At 42.5% G+C, this 25,649-nt stretch overlaps 1 protein-coding gene across 1 annotated transcript in view; it reads right to left on the bottom strand.

Annotated features, from left to right (window-relative positions):
* LOC132115654 (lanC-like protein 2) overlaps nucleotides 1-8,744 on the bottom strand; it is a 37,977-nt gene extending 29,233 nt beyond the window's left edge. The window contains exons 1-4 of the mRNA XM_059524066.1: nucleotides 8,616-8,744; nucleotides 7,232-7,561; nucleotides 734-851; nucleotides 1-11 (exon numbers count right to left, since the gene is read on the bottom strand). The exon at nucleotides 1-11 is cut by the window's left edge and continues 170 nt beyond it. Coding sequence (XP_059380049.1) covers nucleotides 1-11; nucleotides 734-851; nucleotides 7,232-7,399 — 297 coding nt within the window. The 5' untranslated portion in view covers nucleotides 7,400-7,561; nucleotides 8,616-8,744. The remainder of the gene's footprint in view (nucleotides 12-733; nucleotides 852-7,231; nucleotides 7,562-8,615) is intronic.
* Between the last annotated feature and the right edge of the window lie 16,905 nt (nucleotides 8,745-25,649).

Genomic DNA, 25,649 nt, shown 5'->3' with positions numbered 1-25,649 from the left:
CAGGGCGATGCCTGGCGATGACATCACCTCTCAGAGCCTGAACCCACCGCAGCATATTCAAAACATGCAACTAACTCAACTTTACTATTACACTTATTACTTATTAGATTAGACAGACATTTTCTTGGCATATTTGGAAAGTGTTGATTTTAAACTGCCTAAGTACAAATATATGTGCGAGTACTGTGTATATTACATATAAATAAACACACACATGCATGTATATTTAAGAAAATAAATTATGTTTATATATTAAATATTGATATATTATATAAATTATATGAATATAAATATATACATGCAAATACATAAATAATATTTTACAAATATATGCTGTATGTGTGTAAATGTGTATATATACGTAATAAATATACACAGTACACATGCACTAATATACAGAATGATGGTTTATAGTTCATTAAAATATATTTCCCAGGGTTTAATAGATGAGAGCTTTACAAATGCAGTCAATACTAAAATTTGAACATTTAAAACAATACAATGAGATGATTTTCTTATCTACCTTATATGCTGTATGGTCCAAATTACATTACTTTCTTGAAGAATTCAAAGGAATGTAAAATTCTTGACAAGGGGAAACCAGTCAGCAACAGCATTGCATGCTATGACACTTTACACACACAAAAATAAAAGCACACGGATTTATATTCTATTCTGCAAAAGCTGTAAATAAAGTCCATGAAGTCCATCATATTAAGTGTTTGGTGTTCACCTGTCCAGCCTGTGTAGGTGGAGAAATCATGTGGATCTGCAGTCTTCAGGCCCTCCTCCATCTGTTGGAGAAGATCTTTGATCTTGCTTTGCACCTTCTTCTGAAAGGCATCACTGATCTATTTTCAGGGAACGGGGAAAAAGGAGTTTGTAAGTAAGCTTCCAAGCTTCATTTGGCAAACCGTTGTTTTATTAATAAATTCACACAAAGAGACACTGGCACTGAATAATGTACAGCATTGTATTCAAAAATGTTGAGGACCAAATACAGAGCCCTGTGGAATCTCCATTATACAATTCAAAATATATGCATATCAAATCTCAAAACGTATTTGATTTAAAAAGATTTGCGTACGCATACCCACTGCATCACAGACACAAATCTAACCTTTAAAAGTGAACGGTACGTCAGAGACTTCTTTGCCCTGCAATGCAACACCTCAGTTCAGCTTTGAGGAACTAATCAGAGGACCACTGATAATATTACACAGAATCATATTACAAATATTTGCAAACATTTGACCGTCACAGAGACACTAGCTAATTATATACCGAATCAACTGTCGTCTGTGATTTGCTGACAATGGTACAAATGTGTCACCCTGGGATCCTGGAGTTCAGCCTGACACAAAGAGCACATCTGAACACAGAAGAAAAAGAGTTCCTTTCTTTTACTGCCACAGGGGAAAATTCATAATGTGTATTGTTATTTCTGAAGGTCTGAGTTCAATAGCTTAGGAACCTTGTTAACGGTAGAGTGAAGGTGGATCGCATCCAGAGTTATTTTTCCTCCTGCAGCAGTGAGTCTGTGAGGCGAATCCTAATGAGGAGCAAACCTCACCTATAACAAGCACCCGGACAAAGAGACTGACAAACACAACCTCAAAATAAGAAGTAAGGAGTAACTGTGGGTAAAAGAATCCACTAGGGGCAGATATTTCAAACTAAAGTCTGTATTTTGCCTACACTGCAAAAAGCTGACAATACAATGCTGAAGTCAAATGATAATGCACTTGCTACTAACAGGTCTACTGTCATTTAAATAAGAACTGTCTGAAAACATGTAATGTAAGTAAACATTTTATATAATTTACAAATTATTTAAATCATAAATTCATAAAAATAAAATCATAAAAATAAAAACATTTAATTAAAAAAAATATATATATACCAGTGTAATTATAGTTTTCTAAAATTAAAAATAAATGTATTAATCAACATTAATTAAAAAATAATTTAAAAAAACCAGACATAAATAATAAATAAATAAACTATTTCAGTGAGACTGACCTGATACTTTTGTACAAAATATTGGTTTGTAATGTATATTTGCCAGGGCTGAATGATGGAGTAAATGCAGTCAATGTAGGTAAACATGGGAAAAAGTCCAAATGATGTTACTTTCACAGTTTATCCTAGATTTGTCCTAAAAATATGTGACGCAGAAGCTGCCAGCATGATGCTCGGGTGTTCTGGGAGCAGAGGCGTCGTGCCCATTCGAAGTGAGGGGGCACGTGCCCCCTCAGATTTCTGAGCCAAGTGGATTTTAAATGCAGCTTCCAAACGAAAAAAAAAAAATTGCAGAATAATATTTTTTATATATTTGATACAATCAAAGCGGTGTGATTAGATCGTTCAGTGCACAGCATCAGCTGCTAAATTCAAATCTGCGTTCGCTGGCTGGCGCTGAGCCAGAGACAGACGCGTTCGTACAACGCTTCATGATAACCAATCAGAAACTATTCTGTTGCGCTTATGGATGCAATGGCCAATCAGAGACGTCCAGAAGAGTCATCACTGAAACGCAGTGTTTTGTTCACTTGCTCGCTGACTGAATTATTTAGCGAATTCTTTCATCAGAAACAACAAAAAGTGCAGATGTGCGTACGAATGTAAGTAAGATATTCATTTCATAATGTCAAGTGCTTCAGTGATTTTAATGGGAGTTTTTGAGAGTGCCTGAACTCTGGCTAGACTGAATGAAAATGTTTTTTGATAATGTAAATGTTCTTTACTCTCTGTAAAATGAAAGTGTTAAAATAAGTATCTTACAATATTGTTATTAAAATTTACATTAAATGCAAATTCAGTCGTATTAAAAATATTTTATGGCATGATATGGCACTTAAGTAAAAAGTCAGGTGTTTATGTGTAGTTAATAGATTACACTACATTTCCATATATTGATCAAATAGCAATCTATAAAGGTGCAAAACGCGTTTACCTACACATATTTGAGAAACGAGATATTTCCTGATATATTGATGTGAATGACTTTTACTTATATATTAAACCTCCCCATCTTTCCTTTACCACAGCTATTCAGAGAGCTGTCTGATATCTAAAGGACTCCTCAGAGAATAATTACTAATGCCACAGCACACATTATTAGCTATAATCCTAACAAAAATACACCGGTATATCAGTCTGATAACATAACACACAGCACAGTCAATGTCCAAATAACCATAGCAACCACAGCTTCTGATCAAAATTAGACGATGCACAAAAACATGTGCTGCACGCTGAGACACTGCAGTTCTGGTCAAATCTCTACTGAAGACTGTTTCATCCACAGAATAGAGTCAATTAGAATACGGTGTTGCTAAGGTGTTGTCGGTGGTTGTCAGGGTGTTGTGGGTGGTCGTCAGGGTGCTGTGAGTGGTTGTCAGGGTGCTGTGAGTGGTTGTCAGGGTGCTGTGAGTGGTTGTCAGGGTGCTGTGAGTGGTTGTCAGGGTGTTGTGAGTGGTTGTCAGGGTGTTGTGAAGGGTTGTCAGGGTGCTGTGAGTGGTTGTCAGGGTGCTGTGAGTGGTTGTCAGGGTGTTGTGAAGGGTTGTCAGGGTGTTGTGGGTGGTCGTCAGGGTGCTGTGAGTGGTTGTCAGGGTGCTGTGAGTGGTTGTCAGGGTGTTGTGAAGGGTTGTCAGGGTGTTGTCGGTGGTTGTCAGGGCGCTGTGAGTGGTTGTCAGGGTGTGGCTAGGGTCTTGTGAAGGGTTGTCAGGGTGTTGTGAGTGGTTGCCAGGGTGTTGTGGGTGGTTGTCAGGGTGTGGCTAGGGTGTTGTGGGTGATTGTCAGGGTCATGTGGGTGGTTGTCAGGGTGCTGTGAGTAGTTGTCAGGGTGTGGCTAGGGTGTTGTGGGTGATTGACAGGGTGTTGTGAGTGGTTGTCAGGGTGTTGTGAAGGGTTGTCAGGGTGTTGTGAAGGGTTGTCAGGGTGCTGTGGGTGATTGTCAGGGTCATGTGGGTGGTCGTCAGGGTGCTGTGAGTGGTTGTCAGGGTGTTGTGGGTGGTTGTCAGGGTGCTGTGAGTGGTTGTCAGGGTGCTGTGGGTGGTTGTCAGGGTGCTGTGGGTGGTTGTCAGGGAGTTGTGGGTGGTTGTCAGGGTGTGGCTAGGGTCTTGTGAGTGGTTGCCAGGGTGTTGTGGGTGGTTGTCAGGGTGTGGCTAGGGTGTTGTGGGTGATTGTCAGGGTCATGTGGGTGGTTGTCAGGGTGCTGTGAGTAGTTGTCAGGGTGTGGCTAGGGTGTTGTGGGTGGTTGTCAGGGTGTTGTGGGTGATTGTCAGGACGTGGCTAGGGTGTTGTGGGTGATTGTCAGGGTGCTGTGAGTAGTGGTCAGGGTGTTGTGAAGGGTTGTCAGGGTGTTGTGGGTGGTCGTCAGGGTGCTGTGAGTGGTTGTCAGGGTGTTGTGGGTGGTTGTCAGGGTGCTGTGAGTGGTTGTCAGGGTGCTGTGGGTGGTTGTCAGGGTGTTGTGGGTGGTTGTCAGGGAGTTGTGGGTGGTTGTCAGGGTGTGGCCAGGGTCTTGTGAAGGGTTGTCAGGGTGTTGTGAGTGGTTGCCAGGGTGTTGTGGGTGGTTGTCAGGGTGTGGCTAGGGTGTTGTGGGTGATTGTCAGGGTCATGTGGGTGGTTGTCAGGGTGCTGTGAGTAGTTGTCAGGGTGTGGCTAGGGTGTTGTGGGTGGTTGTCAGGGTGTTGTGGGTGATTGTCAGGACGTGGCTAGGGTGTTGTGGGTGGTTGTCAGGGTGCTGTGAGTAGTTGTCAGGGTGTTGTGGGTGGTTGTCAGGGTGTTGTAGGTGGTTGTCAGGGTGTGGCTAGGGTGTTGTGGGTGGTTGTCAGGGTGCTGTGGGTGGTTGTCAGGGTGTTATGGGTGGTTGTCAGGGTGCTGTGAGTGGTTGTCAGGGTGTTGTGAAGAGTTGTCAGGGTGTTGTGGGTGGTTTTCAGGGTGTGGCTTGGGTGTTGTGGGTGATTGTCAGGGTGTTGTGGGTGGTTGTCAGGGTGCTGTGAGTAGTTGTCAGGGTGTTGTGGGTGGTTGTCAGGGTGTGGCTAGGGTGTTGTGGGTGGTTGTCAGGGTATTGTGGGTGGTTGTCAGGATGTGGCTAGGGTGTTGTGGGTGGTTGTCAGGGTGCTGTGAGTAGTTGTTAGGGTGTTGTGGGTGGTTGTCAGGGTGTGGCTAGGGTGTTGTGGGTGGTTGTCAGGGTGTTGTGGGTGGTTGTCAGGATGTGGCTAGGGTGTTGTGGGTGGTTGTCAAGGTGTTGTGGGTGATTGTCAGGATGTGGTAGGGTGTTGTGGGTGGTTGTCAGGGTATGGCTAGGGTGTTGTGGGTGATTGTCAGGGTGTTGTGGGTGGTTGTCAGGTTGTTGTGGGTGATTGTCAGGATGTGGCTAGGGTGTTGTGGGTGGTTGTCAGAGTGTTGTGGGTGATTGTCAGGATGTGGCTATGGTGTTGTGGGTGGTTGTCAGGGTGTGGCTAGGGTGTTGTGGGTGGTTGTCAGGTTGTTGTGGGTGATTGTAAGGATGTGGCTAGGGTGTTGTGAAGGGTTGTCAGGGTGTTGTGGGTGGTTATCAGGGTGTGGCTAGGGTGTTGTGAAGGGTTGTCAGGGTGTTGTGGGTGGTTGTCGGGGTGTGGCTAGGGTGTTGTGGGTGGTTGTCAGGGTGTTGTGGGTGATTGTCAGGGTATTGTGGGTGGTTGTCAGGGTGCTGTGAGTTGTTGTCAGGGTGCTGTGGGTGGTTGTCAGGGTGTTGTGGGTGGTTGTCAGGGTGCTGTGGGTGGTTGTCAGGTTGTGGCTAGGGTCTTGTGAAGGGTTGTCAGGGTGTTATGAGTGGTTTCCAGGGTGTTGTGGGTGGTTGTCAGGGTGTTGTGGGTGATTGTCAGGATGTGGCTAAGGTGTTGTGAAGGGTTGTCAGGGTGTTGTGGGTGGTTATCAGGGTGTGGCTAGGGTGTTGTGAAGGGTTGTCAGGGTGTTGTGGGTGGTTGTCAGGGTGTGGCTAGGGTGTTGTGGGTGGTTGTCAGGGTGTTGTGGATGATTGTCAGGATGTGGCTAGGGTGTTGTGAGTGCTTGTCAGGGTGTGGCTAGGGTGTTGTGAATGGTTGTCAGGGTGTTGTGGGTGGTTGTCAGGGTGTGGCTAGGGTGTTGTGGGTGATTGTCAGGGTGTTGTGGGTGATTGTCAGGGTGTGGCTAGGGTGTTGTGGGTGGCTAGGGTGTTGTAAAGGGTTGTCAGGGTGTTGTGGGTGGTTGTCATGGTGTTGTGGGTGATTGTCAGGCTGTGGCTAGGGTGTTGTGGGTGGTTGTCAGGGTGTGGCTAGGGTGTTGTGGGTGGTTGTCAGGGTGTGGCTAGGGTGTTGTGGGTGGTTGTCAGAGTGTTGTGGGTGGCTAGGGTGTTGTGAAGGGTTGTCAGGGTGTTGTGGGTCTAAAATGTTTGAATGTTTCTGAAAGTGTCTCCTCTGCTCACCAAGGCTGCATTTATTTGTAAAACAGTAATAATTGTCAAATATTATTAGAATTTAAGAGAGCTGTTTTTGACTTTAGCAGTCATTGTTGCATTATGTCTCGATGGTGACAGTACAAAAATAGGAAAAAGCAATAGTCTTTAACAGACTTTCCTTCATTATGGTTCTATATGGTTCATTTTCAGAGGTACTGAGATCTTAATGTGGATCCCAGAGTAAATTGCTGAATTTTAGAACTGTATGTATTTGCATAATGATAAACCATTTGTCTGTTTACTTATTACATGTATTTCACTCAGTTGTACCAAAAAATAAAACATAAATAAAAAATCCATGACATAGACTACAAAATTTAGCTTGAAATTAAATTAGATTTTGTTATAAATGTGTGAAAACATAGGCTATAATGGTGCGTCTTTAGGGTACATAAAAGGCCAGCTATGAAATTTGCTGACTTTCAGAGGGAAAAAGACCATAATTCCCCTGTGATGAACGTCTTATTAGATGAACTGAACTAATGAGTCTGTGAAAGTGTGTTTTCGGATCACTTCATTAAGTGAGAATTAAACGGCTACCTATAACGTTATCTGGGTTAGAATGACTGTGTTTTACTGCTCGAATGGCTAGACCTGTATTATCCAAAAATACGAGTTTTTTCACATGTACATGTTGAGAATCAGACATCTGCTAATGTTTCATGATGCAGCGCATCTATTGATAAACAACACCGTGTCTGTAAACAGAGCAGCTAGCGTTAGCGCGTAAAACGCGAGAACACGAACCTTTCCGTCGGCATCACACGGCTCGTTCCCTCCACTGTGTTCTTCTGGGTCTGAGGACACGGAAAGGCTCTGATCCCAGTCCGGGAACGGGTTAATGAAGCTGCGCTCCTCCATCTCTGCCTCGGAGCCGGTGACTAGCTTCAGCCGCTTCGACATACTCTCGCCCATCGCGACGGAGGCCCGCCATGGACACACTCCAGCAGAAACGCGTTTCGGTTTTGCCGTCTGAACTGAGCTGGTCCTGATGCTGCAGCTGCTGCTGATGATGATGATGGGTGAGGCTACTGATGAAGGTCAGGAGTCACTCTAACACTATTCAGCGCTCTGTCCCTACAGAAAATGGGTAGAGACCTTCATTAGGAATAACAAATAAATAATATACTGCATTTATTTGATCAAAAATACAGTAAAAAAGTGAAATATTATTCCAATGTAAAACATCTGTTTTCTGTGTGAATCTGTGTTAAAGTGTAATGTATTTCTGTGATGCTCCGCTGTATTTTCAGCATCATTCCTCCAGTCTTCAGTGTCACATGATCTTCAGAAATCAGAATAATATGATGATTTACTGCTTAAGAAACATTTCTGATTATTATCAGTGTTGAACACAGTTGTGCTGCACAATATTTCTGTGAAAGACGTATTTAGAATTTTTTGAAGAATACCTGCATGTTTATTGTTATCAGTTTTTGAAGTGTTTTATGCTGATGTTTAGTTCATGTGTTTGTGCTTTCTGATGTTATATTAATCATCACAGCTGCTAAAGAGGCCGGTTTCGAAGGCATAATGTGGCATTTATTTTTATATAATATATAACATTTTATATTATTTTTTATTAAATTTATGCATTTAGCAGACGCTTTTATCCAAAGCGACTTACAGTGCATTCAAGCTATCAACTTTTACCTATCATGTGTTCCCGGGGAATCGAACCCCCAACCTTGCGCTTGATAACGCATTGCTATCACTTGAGCTACAGGAACACTATTACTATTACACTTATTACTTTCCTAATAACCATCGAGTGAAACTGCAGGCTACCAGCACTATTTTGAATACTGGCCTGATGAAGAAAATTTGTATCGTACATATTTTATGCCACATCAAATAAAAGGAAAATGTGTGGATGCAAAGATCTTAGGACACGATGAAAACATTTTTGCATTAACTTCCATGGTCAAATATTGATATACCGCGTTCTCCGCTGATTTTACCAGCTGATGACACACGAGCTGGAGACAGTCCCATTCTCACATCACTGTGTTTCACAGGACAGTTCTGCCAACCTCAGACGAGGATGAGGAAGATAATGAAGGTCGTGCAGATTCTAGCGCTGAACGCGACACACAGACAGCATCTCATTCATGAAGAAACGAGCACTTACATGCCTCCAGTCAGGTCCAGTGCAGAATTCCGGTGAATGTGTTCATTCAGAAGCGATGCACGCGACGCGGTCTGATCAGAGTAACCCGGTCCTTTCCTTCCTCACTTCCGGCGGGTGATGAAGATGAAGATAATGGTGCTGCTGGTCTGCGTCTATCTTGAGCACATCTGATGGAGATCCCTCTCCTCCATCAGGATTATACAGAGAACAGATCCATCATCCCTCAGTCTCGCACGCGCACACGGTCTCTCATTCAAAACAAGCGCTGCAGTCTGAGAGAGAGAGGCTCCCCCCCCCCTTTTTTTTTGATGGTGCAACCCAAATATAGGCTAAATGTCGGGTATCAAAACCATATTTATTATACAATTAATAATTCCGCTCAGCATGAATGATAACTCCCCTTCAGATAGGATTGATGATATAATGCGTTCAGACTGTAGTGAGAGAGCGGAATGTTCAAAGTAGCGCATTTGTGTGTCACAGTGTCTGGGTTGTGTCCCTGGGTTTCCACTAGATGTCCTCCTTTCTCACGGTGTCTGTCACCTTATCACTTCCTGTCTCCTTATTTGGTCACCTTCCTCCTTGTTTAGGTAATTGATTGTTCCCCACCTGTCTCCTGTTTCCCCATCATCCTTTTGTGTATTTATACCCGGTCTGTCTGAGTCTGTGTCACGGAGTCCTTGTGTATGGTTCATGCTTTCCATAGTCTTGCCCTTGCCGTGTGTTATTGTCTGTTTTCATTTTGTTTGGATATTCTGGTTTTGACCCTGCCTGGACTGTTTATGCTTTTTGGATTGCCCCTAAATAAACCGCATACCTGCATTTGGATCTCTCCGTGTTTCTTGAATCCCCTTCGTGACATTGTGTTGGAGCGGGTTTCTATAGTAACACGTTTCCGCAAAAATAAATAAATAAATGCTCCTATTATTCCACAATTTTGGCTTTTTGTCTTAATTCAAAGTTTATATCGCACTTTTTGTTTGTTTTAATGGAGGCCCATTTGCACCACGAAAAAAAGAGAGATCTTAACTCAGGATTGTGAGATAAAAAAAAAAAGTTTCAATCCTTTTATTTTATTCTGTGGCAAAAGAAAAAAAAAACAGAACTCAGAATTTTAAGAAAAAGACTCTACCTGCTAGACATAACTTAATCGTAAAATGCTGTCACACCTTAATCCTAAATTCCTGCCTCTTTTTAAGTTCCCCTCGTGTGTGGTCTTGTGTCCGACCGTTGAGAGCATGCTACACTTCGTTTGTGACCTACTCCCAATCTTGGTGTGTTTTGCCCTGCCATGTTTTCATAGGCTGTTATGATTATTATTCGAGGTGGATCCTTTTATCTCCCAATGTATTTAACTCATTATCCAAAATCGAACTGAAACGTTTTAAACGTTAATCCACAAATGACTTAAGCTGTTAACTTTTTTAATGTGCCTGACAATCCCTCTGAGTTCAAACAAACCAATATCCCGGAGTAATGCATTTACACAGTACACTGACTGAACTGCTGTGAAGAGAGAACTGAAGATGAACACCGAGCCGAGCCAGAGGGAGGGCCCATGAGTGCCCCATTCTGCATCACATTTCAGGATTTCTGAGCTGAAATGATTAAGCTGCTTGATCAATCTGCTCAGGGTGACGTGGCAGCCTCCCAACTGGCACGGTTGAATCAGGATGGTCCCTCAGTCACAGATTATTCCATCCAGTTTAGAACACTTTTAGACACTCTTCAGTGTCGCCATCAGCGGTGGACTGCACGACCCTCCTGGGCCCGGGATCTTGTGCAGCGCCCCTGCTCCTGGACATTGGGCGAGCAAGCTTCCAATTCTGCCCTTACCCCCTCACCTTCTGTAGTCGATCCGGAGCCCATGCAGATGGGACGCCTACATCTCACAGCCAAAGAGAAGCAGGATCGACTGGCTCGAGGTCTCTGCCTATATTGTAGGAAGCCTGGACACCAAGCCATCCAGTGTCCTGTCACAGCCGGGGCCCATCAGTAAGTCGGGGGATCCTGATGGGCGCTTCTCTATGTCTCGAGTCCCCCAAGTCTCGTACCCTACTCCTTGTCTCCGTTCAGTATGAGGACACCATTCACTCTTGTCCAGCTCTGGTTGACTCAGGAGCCGAGGGCAATTTCTTGGATGTTTCTGTTTCTTTGCTAAATTTATAGTTTACATCTCGCAAATCTTTTATTTTTATTTATTTGATTTAATTTTTTAATGGAAGCCTGGACTTCAGTGTGTCTTATGATGAAGCTAGGGAAATGAAAACAGTTTCACCATGATTTGTAATAACTTGATTTGATTCTGTTCTGATTACAGTTATGTGAGTCTAGAATGTAGACGCTGCACTAAACTTTGACGATCCGCAGACAAACAGATGAAGAAGAGGAGGATGATGACGGTCCAGCACATACCAAGAGAGAGAGATCTGTCGTTTAAACTTACACATTCTTACTTTACTTCGAGGATGTTAGAGTGAAGAGGATTTCTTTGTTCTGTTAGTATTATAATTCTATAGAAGATTGTTCTTTTCAAATAATATCATTGAACTAATTATACCTGCTCACTAAGAAAACCACGTGATGCAACAAAACACAGAATCACAGTATGACAGTATTCACTCATAACAGTTATAGGTAATTATTATTTTACCAAGTACAAAATGTTTCATTCCAAACCATTTACCAATGTGTTTTTCAAAATGGTTTTTTTTTTTCAATTTTTAATGTTTTAACCTTTATTAATTAAATGTTACGGTCAAAGTGTACATATAAAAGCCTCATTCATTCAAGTAACTGCATGGGTAATTTGGCAAAATGTGTTAAATATTTGATCTACACTTATTGTATAAGTGCTGTTATTTGCTGTAATTGCATGGCTTTGTAAGTACATTTTCCTCATGTCAGCTTGGTCAAGCGAGTTACTCAATGGATTTTCATTATAATCAGATGTTTATAGATTTGTTGAGTCATGTTATTTATGTATTAAAAATGAAAGGAAATGTCTTGTCTAGGTAACGTTATCAATTTGAAGTGAAATATTAATGAGCAGTACAGCAGATATAGAAATTAAATGTGGTAAACATGTTCCCAAAGGAGTTTTAGAAGAATAAAATACTCCTGTAAAACATGTACTTGCATGATCTATTAAAGCTCCAGTGTGATGATGTTATCTGTACAGTATCTAGACATTATTCAAATCTGAGAAGCACCCAAAATCAATTCACACACACTCCTGCGTCTTCTCTCGCTCAGCATCGTCCTCAAGAAAGCCCTGCAGCAGAGAGATGCATCACTGATTACTGTTGTACATGATCTGAGACGCGGAAACTCCTTCCACACTGATCAACTCAAGAAGAGCTCATCTGAAGAAAACACAACACATTTCCAGCGTCAACGACGAGTGGGAGAGACTGAAGTGAGTGTGAATGAAGGAAACGGACGTCAGAGCTTACAGAGAAAACACTCGGCGCTGGAGGAGACAAAGAGCTCAGAAACTCTAATCAATTATAAAACACATGAATATCTGATTTCAGAGTCAGAATCAAGGCAAGTTTATTAATATAGCACATTTCATACACAATGGTAATTCAAAGTGCTTTACATAAAAGAAAACAAAATAATCATGAAGAACAAATAAAACAAGCAATTTTAAAACTTTGAAAACGATTTAAAAATTTAGTTATTTAAAATTAATTTAAAACAGAAATAGAAAATGATTTTACTTATAATACAGTGAATACATAAAATACAGTGCAATCAGTTCGGACATTGCACAGTGCTCATTCAATAAATGCACAGCTAAACAGATGGGTTTTAAGTCTAGATTTAAATGTGACTAGTGTTTTAGCACATCTGATCTCTTCTGGAAGCTGATTCCAGCTGCGGGCGGCATAGTGACTAAAGGAGGACTCCCCTTGTTTTGTGTGAACCCTTGGTATTTCTAACTGACTCGATCCTAATGATCTGAGTGGTCTGTTAGGTTTATATTCAGTGAGCATATCTGAAATATATGTTGGTCCTAGGTCATTTAGTGACTTGTATACGAGTAAAAGTACTTTAAAATCAATCCTAAATGTAACAGGGAGCCAGTGTAAGGACCTGAGGACTGGTGTGATATGCTCAGATGTTCTGGTTCTCGTCAGAATCCTGGCAGCAGTGTTCTGGATGAGCTGCAGCTGTCTAATGGTCTTTTTGGGAAGGCCGGTGAGGAGCCCATTACAATAGTCCACCCTGCTGGTGATGAAGGCGTGAACAAGTTTCTCCAAGTCTTGGCTGGAAACAAAACATCTAATTCTTGCAATGTTTTTTAGATGATAGTATGCTGATTTAGTTACTGCTTTGACATGACTACTGAAACTAAGGTCTGTCTCCAGAATCACACCAAGATTCCTGACTTGATTTTTAGTTGTTTGACCCCTAGAGTCAAGGTATGCATTCACCTTGAACACTTCATCTTTGTTTCCAAATGCAATGACTTCAGTTTTTTCCTTGTTTAACTGAAGAAAGTTCTGGTACATCCAAATATTAATTTTCATCAATGCATTGGCAGAGGAAGTCAATGGGGCTGTAGTCATTTGGAGATAAGGCTAGGTAAATCTGGGTATCATCAGCATAGCTGTGATAGGCAATTTGGTTCTTTCTCATTGTTTTGCAGAATTAGGTAAGGACTGTATTTGTGCTGTCATAGGTGATTATGTATCCGCACTGGTGTGTTGGTAAGAAAACATAAGACTCAGTTGAATCAAAGTTAGGAGTTTACTGTTGATCAGGTAGTGGTAACAGTGAGTGGTAACAGTGAGTGGCCTGAAAATATCAAAGAATAATAAGAAATATTAGGTATACAGCAGATTAAATAGCATTCACACAAGCAATAATACAGGTTACATTATTAAAGTTGTTGCAGTACACAGTTGTCCACAAGGTGGCATCGCGAGCTTACTCATGGCATTAGATATGACAGATGTCAATGCAACATGTCAGGGAAACTGCGTGTCACATAATATATACACAAATATAAACAGATAATACTATAAATCGCCATTCAGAGATGTTACTCATATTATAGTGGCACTCAGGCTTAGTTATACATATTGTAACAGACAAACTTTGGCGCTTAGGCGCTAACGAGGATTGCCGAGATAAAGTAAACAAGCTCGTAATGCAAAGACAGCATAGCCGCCCCCAAATATGCTTGGATATTTGCACTCTTTAACACTAGTCATTCTCAGGGGGCTAAGACTCTAGATCTGTGAATGCAGGAAGGCGGATCAGGCGAGTCACAGGTCGGATGTAGGTCTTGTCCTTAACCTGAATCTCTGCAGCTCTGATATGGCCATCAGAACCTGGAAATGTCTTTATAACTTTGCCTACTTACCATAATGCTCGTGGTAGTTGTGGATCGATGAGCATTACAATTGTTCCAGTAGAAAGGTCACTGGTGTCTGTGTGCCATTTGTTACGGGTCTGCAGTGTAGTCAGGTAGTGATGGATGAAACTTAACCAGAACTGATCAGCTAGAACTTGACTCTGCCTCCATCTTCGTCTGCCCATAAGTTCTGTAGCAGGATAAACTACAAAGGGTATTGAGCTATCTGGCAGCCCCATGAGCAGATAATTTGGTGTGACAGGGTAGAGGTCAGCTACATCACTGGAAATGTAACCAAGGGGCTTGCTGTTAAGCATTCCCTCCACTTCAATGAGCACTGTTTGGAGTACTTCCTCTGTTACGACTTGGGAGCTAACTGTGACGCGAAGGGCAGTCTTGACAGACTCAATTTCTCTTTCCCAAGCACCTCCAAAGTGTGGGGCTCAAGGTGGGTTGAAGTAGAATGCAATTTTCTGTTTAGCTAGATGTAGCTGGATCTGGGGAGTGAGTGACACAAAGGCTTCTTGCAACTCTCTTTGTCCTCCATGGAAGTTACTGCCATGATCTGAATACAGCTCAGCAGGTGTGCCGCGACGGGCTACAAATCTCCTCAAGGCCATTAGAAAGGAATCAGTGTCAATAGATGTAAGGAGGTCTAGGTGAACACGCCATGTTGTGAGACATTTAAAAATGATTCCCCACCTCTTTTCACATCGTCTGCCAATCTTGACTTGAAATGGTCCAAAACAGTCCATGCCTGTACTATAAAATGGAGGTTTGAGTAGTCTGAGTCGAGCTGGTGGAAGATCTGCCATTTTAGGAATTACTGGTTGGTTTTTCCATTTCTGACAGTCTTTGCACAGATGTAGTTGTTTGCGGATAGCTTCCCGTCCTCTCAGTATCCAAAAGTTTCTCCTTATCTCTCCGAAGACTCTTTCAGGTCCAGGATGGCAGAGTTTACTATCGTAGTCTCGGATCAGTAACTTGGTTACCCAGTGATGTGGGTCAAGGACTATAGGGTGTATAACTGATAACTCTAGTCCTTCAGCTTGACGTAGACTGCCACAGACTCTGATAAGCTGGCAAGAGTCATCAAATTCTGGTGCAAGAGCGAGGAGTCAGCTAGTGGAAGGTATAGGTTTACCAGCTTTTAGCAGTTTGTACTCGTCTGGAAAACTATCAATTTGAGATTTCAGCAGGATATGTCTTTCTGCAGTTCGGTAGTCCTCTGCTGATGGAGGTTCTGTATCCTTAAGCCCCTGAACTGTGGCCTCTACTACCTCGTTCCAAGTGCTGTGTGTGGTAAGGTCAGAAATATCAGGTACATCAACTTCTGTCATAAGGCCATAGAAGATTCCTTTATGCTCTCCTGCCTTGATTTCTGGTGGCTGTATGAGGGGGTGACAGGCCATGCTGATTCAGACTCAAGTAGGAATGATGGTCCTTGGCTCCATCTGTTGGGCATTGATAGTTCGGAAAGAGTTTTACCTTGGGTAAGGTCGTCTGCAGGATTACTACTTGAATCCACATATCGCCCGGTACAATCAGCTGTCAGCTCTTGAATTTCGGCTATCCTGGTGCCAACAAACACCTTGAATCTATATGATTCAGACTTGAGCCAGGCTAAAACGGTGGTGGAATCTGTCCATAATGTTACTGTTTTGATCTGGAGGGTGAGCTCAGTATGCAAGAGTTTGGCTAATTGGGCACCATTCAGGGCAGCACACAGCTCTAGTCGGGGACTGGTCAGACATCGTTTTGGGGCAACCTTGGACCTTGCTAGTAGAAAGCTTAAGTGAATATGACCATTGTCATCCTCCATACGCAAATAGGCGACAGATCCATACGCTTGCTCAGATGCATCGCAAAAGATGTGAATTTGTTTGGTGTTGTGAGAATGATCCATACCTGAGGTTGTGACACAGCGGGGTAGTGAGATACTTGCCAACGTAGGCAATTCTGCCTCCCATTCACTCCAGTATCTCAAAAGTTCAGCTGGTAGATTTGGGTCATCCCAGCCGCCTTGCTTGTCTCATAATCTCTGAAGTAAAATCTTGGCTCGTGTGGTGAATGGCAGTATGAATCCCAGGGGGTCATACTGAGTTGCAAGTACTCTGTAAATGTGTCGAAGAGTACGTGGTCCAGGCTTAACAGGACGGGTATTATACCAAAGGAGGTCTGATTTGCAGTGCCACCTTAAACCTAGTGCCGATTCTTGCAAATCGGTACGATCTTGGGGTAGCCACAATTCTGTACTGGTGGATCTCGCTTCTATCGGTAGGTGGTCTACCACATTTGGGTCATTACTTGCCCACTGGCGAAGTTCAAAACCACCGCTGGCAAAAAGGGAACAGAGTTTTTCTACAAGCTGCCTTGCCTCTTGAGGTGATGTGAGGCTCTTCAAGCAATTGTCCACGTAAAAATTCCTTTCTACAGTGGTTCTGATACTGTCTTCAGGAGTGCTGTGGTCCATAACATGTCTTTGGACGGCATAAATGGCACAACAAGGACTACATGTAGTGCCGAAAGGTAGCACTTGCCATTCATAAATGTCTGGGGGTCTAGTTTTGTCCAAATCTTGCCATATAAAGCGGAGAAGATGACAGTCATCTGGGAGGAGACGAACCTGATGAAACATCACTTTAATGTCACCGCTTATTGCCACTGAGTGTTCACGAAAGCGTAGGAATACACCTAACAGGGATGGACCCAAGGCTGGTCCTGGCAGCAAATAGTCATTCAGGTTATGGCCTTCAAAGTCAAACAACAATTATAAACCACTCAGTTTTTACCAATATGCTTTACAAGGTGGTGAGGGATGAACCATGACTCGCTGTGTAAATGAATTGTTTCAGGTGGGAGTTTGACGACATAACCCGAAGTTTCTAGTTTCTTCATCTCCTGTTGGTAGGCGGCCGCTTTGATGGGTTCTTTCTACAGGCGTTTCTCTGTGTTCCTAAGGTTACAAAGCACTGCCTCCATGGGAACTTGAAGAATGGGCATATCTTTCTTACGCAAGAGAGGAGTGACATAGCGACTCACGCAATCTATCATTACTCTGACAGTCTTCGACTGGAGCAAGGTAAGGGCTTCTTTGTCCTGCTTAGACCGAGTAACAGATTTCTCTGATCTGTCTGGAATCACGTCCGCTTGCCAGAGTCTCTCAACATTCCGTCAACTCTGTCATGGAGGGATTAACTGCAATGTGCAGACACTGATGGGAGGTGACATTATCTCCGAAGACTGTGGCTGGACCTTGTAAGGACCAACCCAGTCTTGTCCTGACTGCTGCTGGACCTCCAGGTGGCCCAAGTCATACTGGCTCAATCGGAGTGATAAGGTGAGGATGATCCGCTCTGATCAGTAACAGGGGACAGGCTTTTGTGTACCGGCTGTAATGGTAAACCTCTCAGATGTCTGTAACGTTGCTGAAGCTCTGCAACAGGGTAAGTATGTTCAGTCAAGCTCAGTTGTTCTGCAGTGAAGGCTCCTGTTATTGTGTAGCTTCTGCCTGGCTGGGATGGAGTTAAAATCTGAAAGGACACTGAGGCACCATGAAGTTTAGTGATGTCTTGCCGTATAGTTCGTAAGGCTAAGTCCTCTGTCTGGCCTGTGAGTCCCAGCTTTCTGGCTGCCATTGGTAATAGCAAAGGTCGTTCAGAACCATCATCAAGCACAGCGTAAGTATCTAGGCTCTGCCCCTTATGCTTCAGAATGACTCTGACCACTTTCAGAAGTACGCTACTGAATCCTTGAGGGCGGTCTAGGTCTAGCCTTTTGCTAGTTGAACTAACTAAACAGGTCCCTTCATTTACTGGCTTATTGTTGACCTCATGGAGAATCTGGAGGTGTTTTCCATTACACAAATGGCAGAGTTTCTTAAGAGTGCACTGTGCAGCTTGATGATTGCGTCCACACTTCCAGCATCTGTTATTAGTCTTAATCCAGTCAATCACTTGGGATTTGGTTAGGGACTGGAATGTGGGGCACTGACTCAGGTAGTGTTCTTTACTGTCACAATATGGACAGAAGGCAGAGATCTTAACTTGACTCTTGGCTGACGCTGATGGAATTGAGGAAAATGGTTCATTTGAGCCATGGAGGATTGTAGTCTGTCTAGTCTTGACTTTAGTCTCCTTCTGTTGATCCACTCGGGAATAGGCTCGAGCTTTCTGGGGCTTATATCCACCAAAGTTCTCTGAATCTTGGCACCAAGATTCAAACTTAAGCCATTTTGCTAAGTCAAGGAGAGTGTATACTGAGCCTGGTTCATAACTCATGTGTCTGCGGAAGGATGCTCTTTGTTCTGGAGGGAGTTTGGACAAAAGTCGAGCCACATGAGATCCACAGTGCAGCTCAACATATCCTTCATCCCCTATTGTTTTAAGGAACCCTACTAGGGCTTGTATCTGAAGAGCAAAACGTTCAAAGCCTACAGTGTCACCTGACTGAACATCTGATGCATCCATAATGGCAGCCATTTTGCTCAACCCAAGCTGGTGAGGTTGACTAAACCGTTCAGTAAGGGCTGCTAGGGTATCTGAGTAGGGAGTGGTTGAATTTAGAAAGGAATCAGCAATGAGGCGAGCATCTGCTAACTTCAGGTGATCTATCAAAACTTGGTACTTGAATAGCTCTGAAGCTTCGTCAGGTAGTAGGTTAGTCAAAGCAAGTTTGAGACGAGCAAATTCACCAGGGTCTCAGCGGGTAAAATCTGTAATGGTTGGCTGTGGACCTCTATAAATTATCTCTTGTCTTGCAATATTAGCCTGTATTCTTGGAAAGTTAGCTGGTGCGATGTGTGGCTGACTGTAGCATGAAGAAGGAGGTGTGGATGTAACAGAAGCTCTCCTTCCTGTCGTTGGCTGCCTTGTGTCCTGAGTAACTCTATGAGCGTCAACAGTACCTGAGTAAATCTGAGCAGCTACGTTATCTGGAGCAGAGACATTTGCGTAAGGCTGCACTGAAGGAGGGACATGTTGTGAATAGCTGATTAATGATGCATAAGGATCTGGATTCTTAGGTGTAGAAAGGCAGCGCGGTGCAGTCACTGGAAAGCCTCTGGGGGCTGGTGTAGGTGCGGGAGACTCTGACTGTTTGCTTGCAATTCTAGGCAAAGGAATTGGAGGGGTTAGTACTTGGGGCTGTGGTTGAGGTGTAGGATCTGACTTTTTACTTTGCGACTGGTTAATCAGCATCTCCTGCATGCTTTTCTGGATCTCTATCAGTCGGCTGATCTCCTCCCTCATAAATTACTGATCGGCACGGAGGCGTCTATTCTCTTGTTCTAAATCATGCACTGCACTTTGGACATCAGGAAGTGGTGAATGTGCAGTCCTGCGATGGTTGTGTTCTTCTCTCTCACTCCAATAATCTGTGGTAAGGTACCAGGGCTCCAGTGTCAAGCGTGATGATTCTAAAGAATCAGGTGATCCAACAACCTCTTCTCTTTGATCATGATGAATACTGGAGGCACGCAGCTGTGCCATACGAAGATCTCTATCATAATCATTCTGTTGCATGTCATCTGACCCTTGTGGCAGGAGGACATTAGCTCTAGGCAGCCCAGCATAATGTAACTCAAAATCTTGTAAGTAGGTTGGTTGACAAACTGTACGTCTAGGGCGTGCTCCTTGAACTCGATACTCTGCATTCTGATCCTCTGACATCATTAGTCCAATGTAGACACAGCTATCCATCTCGAAGGACCAAGTTGTTTTGGAGAATTAGGTAAGGACTGTTTTTGTGCTGTCATAGGTGATTCTGTATCTGCACTGGTGTGTTGGTAAGAACACATAAGACTCAGTTGAATCAAAGTTAGGAGTTTACTGTTGATCAGGTAGTGGTAACAGTGAGTGGTCTGAAAATATCAAAGAATAATAAGAAATATTAGGTATACAGCAGATTAAATAGCATTCACACAAGCAATAATACAGGTTACATTATTAAAGTTGTTGCAGTACACAGTTGTCCACAAGGTGGCATCGGGAGCTTACTCATGGCATTAGATATGACAGATGTCAATGCAACATATCAGGGAAACTGCGTGTCACGTAATATATACACAAATATAAACAGATAATACTATAAATCGCCATTCAGAGATGTTACTCATATTATAGTGGCACTCAGGCTTAGTTATAAATATTTACATTTACATTTATTCATTTAGCTGACGCTTTTATCCAAAGCGACTTACAATTGCTATATATGTCAGAGGTTGCAAGCCTCTGGAGCAACTAGGGGTTAAGTGTCTTGCTCAGAGACACATTGGTGTCTCACAGTGGATTCGAACCCGGGTCTCTTACACCAAAGTCATGTGACTTAACCACTGCGCCAACACCACCCCATTGTATATATTGTAACAGACAAACTTTGGCGCTTAGGCGCTAACGAGGATTGCTGTGATAAAGTAAACAAGCTCGTAATGCAAAGACAGCAACGCTGCTTTCAAACACACTGAAATGATCATATGATAACTGGATATAAACAACTTACTTTCTAGGCATTAACTCGCTCACATAAGACCACTAATAAAGGCAAAAGAGAGATTAGTTAGGTGTAGGAGAATTCACAGTTCGTCTCTAGTTGAGTACGGGGCACTGACTGACATCACTTAATAAACTGCACTCTGATTGGATAAATCCTTTGTGACGATCATTATTTGACTTAGTGGAAGCATATACAGGCTAAACAAGAGCGGTGCAAGAATTGAGCCTTGTGGGACTCCACATGTCATGGACGTCCACTTAGACTTATGCTCTCCTAGGCTCACATAATAGCCTCTCCCTTCTAAGTATGACCTGAACCATTTGAGTACCATCCCAGAAAGCCCGACCCAGTTTTCCAGTCTCTCTAGTAGTATGTTATTATCGACAGTGTCAAACGCAGCACTGAAATCTAGCAATACCAGCACCGATATTTTGCCAGAGTCACAATTTAAGTGAATATAATTTATTATCTTAATGAGTGCTGTCTCTGTGCTGCGGTCGCTGAGCTTCACCTTCTCTTTTGATGGGGAGGGCACACGCGGCGACCAGCAGAAGGAAACATTTGGCGTCCTATGTGTGTTGTTTTTTAAGAGTTTTGTGAATGTTTTTATGGGTTAAGGGTTTATGTTTCTCATGATTAAGTGTGCTTAAACACAAACTATCCACTGAGACCAATGGAGTTGATCATTTTAATCGCGTTTTGGATATTTTTGGACTTGATTCTCATTTGCTATGGAACTGTGTTTCCGGTGTTGTGCCCAATTTCGACCCCCTGCCAAATTATTACCCCCCTAGTATTGGTAGGTTTAGGAGTGGGTGTGGGGGAGGGGTTAGGATTAGGCAATCAGGTAGCGATTTAAACACGGGGGGTAATAATTCGGTAGGGAATCAAAATTGGGCACAACACTGGCCTCAAGGATTCATTATTCCAGTCTATTCAGTGGTCAGTACTCGCTTTCTCATCTTCCCAGTGGCATACTACGCTGGGAGAATAGTAATTCTACACCTGGAGATAATGCAGAGAAAGTTAAGAAAAGGAGGTGTTCGTCAGCGACTAAAGTGTGTAAACAGCTTACCCGTATCCCCATGCTCTCAATGATCCTGGGAAACGTACAATCATTACGAAATAAACTCAACGAGTTGCAAGGAAATGTTCGTTTTCTTCAGGAATACAGAAACAGCTGTGTCATAGCACTCACAGGATCCTGGCTAACCGAGGAGGTCTTGGATGATGGTTTTGGTATTCCATGTCGGTCGGACAGGAGTGCAGAAATCACAGGTAAATCCCGCGGTGGGGGTGTGTGCCTCTGTCAACAAGCGCTATTGTACTGCAGTGACTATTCGGGAGAAAATCTGTACACCCGACATTGAATTATTGTCAGTTTCCCTTTGTCCATTTTATTTGCCACGGGAATTTCCCCAAATTTTTTATAACAATTGTCAAAGTCAAAGTCAAAGTCACCTTTATTTATATAGTGCTTTAAACAAAATACATTGCGTCAAAGCAACTGAACAACATTCATTAGGAAAACAGTGTCAATAATGCAAAATGATAGTTAAAGGCAGTTCATCATTGGATTCAGTTATGTCATCTCTGTTCAGTTAAATAGTGTCTGTGCATTTATTTGCAATCAAGTCAACGATATCGCTGTAGATGAAGTGTCCCCAACTAAGCAAGCCAGAGGCGACAGCGGCAAGGAACCGAAACTCCATCGGTGACAGAATGGAGAAAATAACCTTGGGAGAAACCAGGCTCAGTTGGGGGCCAGTTCTCCTCTGACCAGACGAAACCAGTAGTTCAATTCCAGGCTGCAGCAAAGTCAGATTGTGCAGAAGAATCATCTGTTTCCTGTGGTCTTGTCCTGGTGCTCCTCTGAGACAAGGTCTTTACAGGGGATCTGTATCTGGGGCTCTAGTTGTCCTGGTTGTCATTGTGTACATTCATCCGAAAGCTAACGATGTCATTGCATCGAACATTGTATCTGATGTTGTTCAAGAACCTCAGAATATCTCACCAGAGGCACCAAATTTTATTTTGGGAGATTTTATTCATGTCACTTAAAAAGACCCTGCCAAATTTCTACCAATACATCACATGCCCAACAAGACAAAATAAGATGCTCGATCTCTGTTATGGGACTCTAAAGGGGGCATATAAGTCTGTACCATCATCAGCACTGGGATCCGCTTACCACAACTGTGTCCAGCTCCTTCCTATATATAGACCCTTATTCAAGAGAGACAAACCACAGATGAGAGAAGTCAAAAAGTGGTCCGAAGTCTCTATCGCCGTCTGCAAGGGTGCTTCGATTGTACGGATTGGGAGGTGTTCAAAGACTCTTTGGAACATATTGATGAACTGACTGATGTTGCATGTTCATATATAACCTTTTGTGAGAATATGATTGTGCCTACTCGTAAATTTAAGGTTTTCCCAAATACTAAACCATTGAAGTCAAAATCAGTCAAAACAAGTTTGCATAACAAAAAGCTAGCCTGCAAGCAGTGGGCAGGTTTAGAGAGGGCAATATCGAGGAAGGAGGTTAGAACGTAGATCCTTAAAGCGAAGCAAGCATACAAAGTTAAGCTAGAAAATAATTTGGCAGACAATAATTTAGGCTCAAATTGGTCTCGTATGAAGAAAATTGTGGGATTACATCATAATGTGAAAAATAGCACTTTGTGCATTGATGGTTTTAGATCAAATGATGGCCTTTCAAATGCTCTTAATAGGTTTAATTCAAGATTTGAAAGTTTTGATTTTAAAGATGAAGCAGAGGAATTGCAATGCCTGTGTAAGGATGATTCCCACATAGTCTTAGAATGGGCAGCAGTGGAGGAAATGGTGAATAAGAGTCCTGGGCCAGACTACATATGAGGGAGAATATAAAGCACTGTGCAAAGCAATTAACTTCAATATTTTCTGATATTTTTAATTGGTCACTACGGGAACAGAAGGTACCAAGCCTGTGGAAAAAGTCTACTATTACTCCTGTTCCCAAATGCAATAACCCTAAAGCAGGGGTAGGCAAGCTCGGTCCTAGAGAGCCGCAGTCCTGCACAGTTCAGCCCCACCCTGAAAAAAAGAGAAAAACTCACCTGCCTGTATCTTAGTGATCCTGAATAGATTGATGAGCTTGTTCAGGTGTGTTTGATTAGGGTTGAAGCTGAACTCTGCAGGTCTGCGGCTCCCTAGGACCGAACTTGCCTACCCCTGCCCTAAAGAGTTAAATGATCTGAGACCAGTCGCCCTCACCTCCTTAGTAATGAAATCATTTGAGAAATTGGTGAAGTCTGAGATATTGAGTTAGACTGGACAAGCCCTCGATCCTATGCATTTTGTGTATAGATCTCATAGACGTGTTGAGGATGCTTCACTTATGTTGTTAAACTTACTAAGCGTCTGGATGGGAAAAAATACCCATGCAAGACTGTTGTTCATTGACTTCTCTTCTGCTTTTAACACTATACAACCTTATATTCTAGCCAGAAGATTGCTAGAGTATTACAAGTTGAACCACAACTTAGTGGGATGGATACAGGACTTTTTAACTAACAGAATGCAGAGGGTAAAAGTGAACGGTAGCTTCTCGGATGTATTATGTTTATCCACAGGATCCCCTCAAGGCTGTGTGTGCTTTCACCATTACTATATATTTTGTACACCAATATGTGTCAAGGCTTACATGAAAAAAGGATGTTTATTAAGTTTGCTGATGACACAGTGATAGTGAGCCTGCTACAGGGGGAAGAGTCTGGTCACGGTCCAGTTATGGATGATTTTGTGACCTGGTGCGATGATTCCTATCTAAAGTTAAATATTACTAAAATGAAAGACATGATCATTGATTTTAGAACAAACGCTGTTGGTCACGTCACTATGACGTGTGGATCGTGTGGAGTTATAAATATCTTGGCACAGTTGTGTCATTTGAGTTGAACTGTGAAATGGTCTGCAAAAAGGGTCATCAGCGTTTGAGTTGCCTTAGGAAACTTGCTAAATTGAACATTGATAAGACACATGCTGACTTTGTTTTACTGTGCTTTTATTGAATCCATTATGTCGTTTTCCATTGTGGTGTGCAAAACAAATTTACCTGCGGTTATGAAATAAGCCACGAGCTCCAGTGAGAAACCAACTCTGAACTGAACTAAACTCCAAACTGTTAAATATAAACTCAGGTTGGTATGTTTTATCATGTCCCAAGCCCTCATTTAAAATGATTAAAATGTTTTTTTTTTTTCTCGATTTATCAGTTATTTTGTAATTTAAATGATGATGATTGCTGCTAATTACCTGAACAGTAATTCTGGAGAAAGCCACACAACTTCAGAAAGTTTACGTACAAATGATATATTTCAGATCATTGCTCATCTACATTGCAGTTATTTTTATAAAATGAGTTTATGCCTTCAAACACAAAATGTAAATAAAATACAAAAACACTGTGCGCTGATATGTCACATATACACACTGCCGAATCTAACCGGGCTGATAAAACAAGATTCTTCATATTTAGCAGAAGAGATCCAGGAGAGCAGTGAAGCGAGAGAGAAGTGTGTGTAAAAGGTGAATGTGTTTTATTGACACCCATCTCTACTCCACTATGTTAGAAATCACCATCATGATGCGATCAGCTCGAGAAGATCCTAGAGACACACTCCACACACACTCCTTACACTCCTGCTTTACATCTCTAGTTTTTTGTGTTTTCGTAAAAGAAACATTACAAGGCATTTCTATACAGCTGAGGAGGCATTAAAGGACAGGAGACATCAGTAATCCACACAGAACACCAGAAGGAAGCAAACACAGCTTTAGAGAGGACAATAACACAATCAGATACACACACTGAGGTATAAACACATTGGTCTTCAGAGGAGGTATTTTCTCATGACTTTTGACCTTTTAAAACCTACTGAAATTAAATCTTTTTATTCTTTATAATATATATATGTATATGTATATATATATATAAAAAAAGAAAGTGATGCAAACATTAGAAATAATCTCATGCCGTGCATCATTCTAAGTGGAGTTCAAACTTAGGCACCAAATAAACTGATAAAGCTTTCCTCTTCCGTCCAATCAGCAGCACGCAGCGTCCGAGTGAAATGCACCATGGGAAACTCGTCAGCCACCCTTAAACGACCCAGAATTCTCCCTCGAGGGTC

This window comes from Carassius carassius, chromosome 35 (assembly GCF_963082965.1).
Source record: "Carassius carassius chromosome 35, fCarCar2.1, whole genome shotgun sequence".
Classification (NCBI taxonomy): Eukaryota; Metazoa; Chordata; class Actinopteri; order Cypriniformes; family Cyprinidae; genus Carassius; species Carassius carassius.
The sequence above is the reverse complement of the archived record's forward strand: the minus strand, read 5'-3'. Positions and strand labels throughout refer to the sequence as shown.